Source organism: Saccostrea echinata, unplaced genomic scaffold (assembly GCF_033153115.1).
Source record: "Saccostrea echinata isolate AGI-Se365-2 ecotype Australia unplaced genomic scaffold, CSIRO_AGI_Sech_v1 ptg000029l, whole genome shotgun sequence".
In the NCBI taxonomy this organism is placed as follows: domain Eukaryota; kingdom Metazoa; phylum Mollusca; class Bivalvia; order Ostreida; family Ostreidae; genus Saccostrea; species Saccostrea echinata.
The window spans coordinates 17198759-17205000 of NW_026889778.1; the positions used below are offsets into that span (position 1 = coordinate 17198759).

The window sequence follows — 6242 nt, forward strand, 5'->3', positions numbered from 1 at the left end:
GGGGACAAAAGTGGCTCCCACATATGCCACTTTAACCTTGGATATCTCGAACAGAAACTACATCACCAACTAGCCACTCTATGGGGAGAGGAAGATGCTGAATCTATAATATCAAAATGGAAAAGATTTCTGGATGATTGTTTTATTCTATGGAATGACAATGTTGACAGATTATTCGTTTTCCACCAGTTGTTAAACGGCTTGGATTCTAATATCAGATTTACAATGGAAAGCAGTGATACCAAATTACCTTTTCTTGACATCCTAGTCATCAAAGAAGATACAAAACTTTCTACGGATATCTATTACAAATCAACTGACACCCACCAGTACCTACATTTTGCTTCCTGACACCCTCACCATACAAAAACAGCAATCACTTACAATCTTGCTAGACAATTATGTGCTATCGTTAGCGATGATAACACTAGAGATATCCGACTAAAAGAGCTCAAGTCGTACCTTATAAAACAGGGATATCCTGAAACCCTCATAGATAACGGTATATTGAAAGCCAAAGGATATACACGATCTGAATTACTGTCTACAAAGAGCAAGGAAAATAAAACGGAAATTATTCCATTTGTGCATACTCACAACCCACGGAATCATAACTTGACCTCTATAATTCACCAACTGAACAACATTCTTAAAGATGACCTATCAACAAAACGAATATATAAAGATGTAAAATTTATCAACAGCAGACGACAACCTAGGAATCTTAGAAGAATCCTGTGTTCTTCCCATTTTAAAAATACCTGCGCAGTCGCCAAGTGTGAGGACGCACGTTGCGGGACATGCCAACATATCATAGAAGGATCAACTTATAACTTTAACGGAAGACAATTTACAGTCAACGCAAATATGTCTTGTGACACTAAAAATGTAATATATGTAATTACATGTCCTGGATGCCACCAGTATTACATCGGGGAAACAAGCAACCCGCTCCGCGCCCGTGTGCGTGTCCACAGACAACATATTAACTCACCGGAATATCGACAAATCCCTCTAAGTGAGCATTTGGATCGCTGTGGAAATAAACAGTTTACTATATTTCCTTTTTACAAACTTTCAAATGAAAGTGACATCCAGAGACGCGAAAAAGAAAAACATTTTATACATGTTTTCAAACCTAAACTTAACAATTTATCGTAATCGTAATCACAATTGTACATATTGTTTTCATTCTACAAATTTCCCGCATTGTTTAACTATGACGTCACTATAGAATTTGTGTTCCGCTTATTATGACGTTATGACGTTATGTTGCTATGTTACCTATTGTAAATCTTCTGAAGATTGAAAATGAAAGCGCTAAAGCTTTACTAAACGTTATCGTGTTTCATTTTTTTAAATTTGTACCTATAATTTTCCGAGCACTGTGGATTTATATATAATTTCAATATATATATATATATATATATATATATATATATATATATATATATATATATATATATATATATATATATATATATATATATATATATATATATATATATATATATATATACGCCCATGAGAAAATGGTGCTCTTATGGCAATTTTTTCATTTTTTTTTTTTTTTTTTTTTTTTTTTTTTTTTTTTTACACATTTTGAGTTTTCCATAGACTTTAGTAGAATAAGGTTCGGAGTTGTCAAATCTGAATGTCTATGATCCTACTCCAACTCTAAGTATTTTTTTTTTTCTTAATTCAAATCAATGATATTTCAACAGTGAAATCATGACGTCATGTTACTTTTGCACCAACGTCAAAATCAAATGTTTTCAGGGTGAATGTGACTATGATTTTTTTTATTGTAACATTACTAATATATGTGTGTATAGAATCATTTTTGTAAATTTGTTGTCTTGTTAGTTTATAAAATTATAACTAGTTCCCTCAACGGAATAGAATTGTGTTTGAGTTGTTTGTTGTACACTTCGCTCATGTTGGGACGACCGGAAATTTAGACCTCAGAAGCGTGCGACTTCCAAACAAGAATTATTTTGGAAATATATAGGAAATATATGTAGGATTAACTCGAAAGTCATTTCATTTTAAATACGGCTCTCGACGGGCCAGGATGTCAATTTTTTTAAAATTTTTTTTATTTATTTATTTATTTATTTTTTTGTTTGATTGTTTTTGGGGTTTTTTTTGTTTGTTTGTTTTTTTTTTTTTTTTGGTTTTGTTTTTTTGTTTTTTTTGTTGTTTTGTTTTTTTTAAATAAGTATAAATCTGATATATCTTCCCAATGTGAAAAAAAATGTCCTTGGGAACAACAAAAATCTTGAAGATACCGGGCAGTATAAAATATATTTCTTTTTTCTTCTTCTTCTTTTTTTTAAATATATACATGACAAACACAGAAAATGCGAAATGTAATTACATCTATTTACTCATATTCAACAATCTTAAGGATATACACTGTAGATACATTGCATGTAAAGCAATATTCGACAAAATCTTCTCAAACAAAGATTCGGAAGGACTTCTGTCTTGCAAATGGTAATTAATTAATTATTATTTAAATTTACACAACACACCTCTTTTCACTCCCAGCATTGAACATTTTAACTATTCACTTCTGTCCTTTCTGACATATTTTATTTCTTTTGAAAATTAATTTTGCAACATGACGAAGAATGTCGTCATGTTGCAGATTTTATTTGAGAAATAAAATAAAATATGTCAGAAAGGGCAGGTGTAACGTAATGACTACTGGTAATAGAAATTTTAAATTTAAAGAAATTTTCCTTTTTATTATCTATTTGTTGTCTATATTTCTTTTATTTTCTGTAGATATATACGTTGTTTTAATTGTCAACAAACGGATTAATTGGAATTAATTAAAAGTTTAATAAGAAGATTGTATACATGGAAGAAAGGTTTCTTTTTGTCATAATGAACATGCATTATTCATTTGTTGATTATGTTCTAGAACACATATTGTTTAAAATTGTTCGGATCACTAATGGTCAACAATTAAGGATGTAAAAAGATGCCCTTTTTCTTTTGGTTTGAGTTACTAATGATTCTTAGATTTATTTTATTATACGTGTAGAAATGTAAAATTGTATTTGTGGGTTTGCTTTTATATGTGTAATTCTGGAATCAAAGTAGGTTTCAACTATCCAATTTAGTGTTAAGTCCTAAGGGGTTATGTTATTAATTAAAGTTTAGTCCATTGGTCAAGTAAATAAATAAATTACATAATAAGGAAGTGAGAGAAGAACCTGTAAATTAAATTCTTCGCCAAGAAGGTAGATTTTGATTGCTTAATACCTGTGCAGGGAATTTCACAGAAGTGCTGAAGTGTTTTCAATAACTTAACGTTAAAATTGAAAGAGAATTTGAGAGAGATGCCGAATTTGAAAGTTTATTTTTATTTTTAAAGTTTTTGCTTGTTTCGGTATAATAAATAATTTATTGCCTGAATGTTCAGGAAACATGAAAATTTATTCAGCCAAGAAATATCATATTCCCCGAGGGGAATATGATTCTTCTAGGCTGAATTGGTCTTCATATTTCACTCACGATCATGCAATAAATGTATATTGTCTTCTGAGAAACTGTAGGCAACCTGGATGCATTTCATTCCTCTGATACAAAAAAAAAAAAAAAAAAAAAAATATTGTTTAAAAATTAAAATTGACATTTTTTTTTCATTGTGTTCGTAAAATTGAAAGATTTTTCTTTCAATTTAAGATATTTGTATGCCTTTCACATTTATCACTGCAAGAAATATTGAATAAACGCATATGCTCATCCAATGTGCACAATTTTGGCCAATAATTAGACACGCACAGGAAACTCTGCCATTCAGTTAACTGAAAGGTGACTGAATGGCAGGACTCTGCCATTCAGTGACCTTTACAGACCTTTCAATGTCCATTTAGTTGACTGAATGGTGTAAAACCTAATGTGTTGAAATTTCAATTTATCAAATCATTTAACATGCAGGAAAAAGTCTTTAAAATCTCATATTTATGTAAAGGAAGGATTCATTGGTATATTTTTAGATAAAAAAAATCAAATTATATATTAGAGAAAACAGAAAAATTCTATTTTTATATATTGATACATACATGTTGTCACTTTAATGCAAAACGTATAATATTTACCCCTTTAATTGGTGTAACAAGTTCAAGACTTAGTATTTGTTTCAATCTGTGACACAAACTCTTTCAGTTTCAAGAGTGGTAACACATATTTTTGTTTAGATTAATGATATTCTTTAAAAATAAAGGTTATATTATTTGAAAAGTGTTTTACATTCTTCAGAAATGTTCTTTTTACCTCTTTCATTCTCTCTCTCTCTCTCTCCCTCTCTCTAAAACATTTTTATAAAGTTTTGGTACTGTGAAAAATACAAATTCAGAATTTCTACGTTTTACAACTGACACCAGTAGCTGCGCTTTAGCTGCTGACATAAAAATAAGAAACATCTCTGGAGTTTTTTTTTTAATGACTTACAATAATATACATGTACCAACGGCATTCGTAAATGATATTTTCCTAAAGAGAAATACCGATCTGCAAAAAATACAAAGTTAACTTCAGTATAATTATTGTATGAAAATATTGGTTTTATATTTCTATGCCGCAATGCCTTATCTGGACTGTGTATGTCTGCATTTTGATTCCAGGCATATATTAAGGTCGACGAAGCATCATCCTAGTGCCTGTTAGAGAGTTTGTTTGGCCCTTGAAAGGATACCAGTTGATGCCCTCGCCATGATCGTTATTACCATACTCTCCATTTAAGTTAGACCTGTGCCCATGATTATACCACCAAGCTCCTTTCCATCTCTTTGCATTATTAAGTGAATTTGAATTGTCATTATCCTTATCATGTGTTGAAAACTGTGCATCATTGTTGCAATACGTAGTGTCACATGAAATCCCATCACCTACAAACGTGTAAATATCATACATTTCAGATATGAAATATCAATTTCATCCAAACTTCTAACGGCCAATAGGAATGTTCAATGCAACTATGACCCTAATACTGAGTTTGACGTAAACCTCTAATGGCTACAGTACTGTAAATGTGATTGAATTAATCATAATACTATGATTTCTTACATGTGCAAATTCAAATTCTAAAAAAAACACTGAATGTAAATATGACTTCCAGGTTAGATTTTTCAGATCTATCTATCTATCTATCTATCTATCTATCTATCTATCTATCTATCGATAGATAGATAGATAGATAGACAGATAGATAAATAGATCGATAGATAGATAGTAAAAATCGTTTAGTACGAACATGGATATAGCGAATTTACGGATATACTGAAGTTTATTTGCAATCCCCCAGCGAAATTTTTGACGATTCCGTGTAAAATTTAACGGATATAACGAACTCGGATATAGCGAATTTACGGCTATAGCGAAATGATTTTGTGTCTCCTAGATGTTAAAAATAACACAATTTACATCTTTCATGGCGAATTTTCACAGGTTTTAAAATTTAAAATATAGAACAGACATAATTTTGTTAGTCTTTATATTTGAAAATTACGAAAGCCGGATAGGCTCATTTTTGACAAGACGAAAAAATATTTAACTCGTTATAACGAGATAATTATCTCGTAATAACGAGTTAGTATCTCGTTATAACGAGTTAGCATTTCGTTATAACGAGTTAGTTATCTCGTAATAACGAGATAATTATCTCGTTATAACGAGTTAGTTATCTCGTTATAACGAGTTAGTTACCTCGTTATAACGAGTTAGTTATCTCGTTATAACGAGTTAGTTATCTCGTTATAACGAGTTAATTATCTCGTTATAACGAGATAATTATCTCGTTATAACGAGATAAAAATTGATCTAGAATTGATATATCTAAGTAAAGCATAGACCATTATTTATAGGAAATATACAGAAGCAAGTCAATCAAATTTGTTTGAAGTGTGCATGATAAAGATTTTATGGAACAGCATACTAGTTTTTTGTGTTATGCCTTTGATTAGTATTGTTTATTGGAAAGACCGAAGACAAATATACGGAACCTTGTGACCGTCTCATGTTGCTGTGTTATAACTTAAAATTGCAAAATAGAATTAGTGTCATCTTCAAATGGAATGTATATAACATCAAAATTTTGTTTACTTGTACAAGGAGATCAGAAAAAAATGATATACTCTGGCTGATTTAACTGCCCCGTTCAAGCTTTCTTGATTTTGTTAAAATTATAATAATGTTTGCGAAATATTTGTCGCAATAAAAATGCATAG

General features: G+C 30.3%; 1 protein-coding gene across 1 annotated transcript in view; it reads right to left on the reverse strand.

The window, feature by feature from the left end:
* Positions 1–4629: 4629 nt before the first annotated feature.
* The window catches only part of LOC133195030 (ficolin-1-like), a 6811-nt gene continuing 5198 nt past the window's right edge, over positions 4630–6242 (reverse strand). Inside the window, exon 3 of the mRNA XM_061330916.1 lies at positions 4630–4904. Within this exon, the coding sequence (XP_061186900.1) occupies positions 4648–4904 (257 nt within the window). The 3' untranslated portion in view covers positions 4630–4647. The remainder of the gene's footprint in view (positions 4905–6242) is intronic.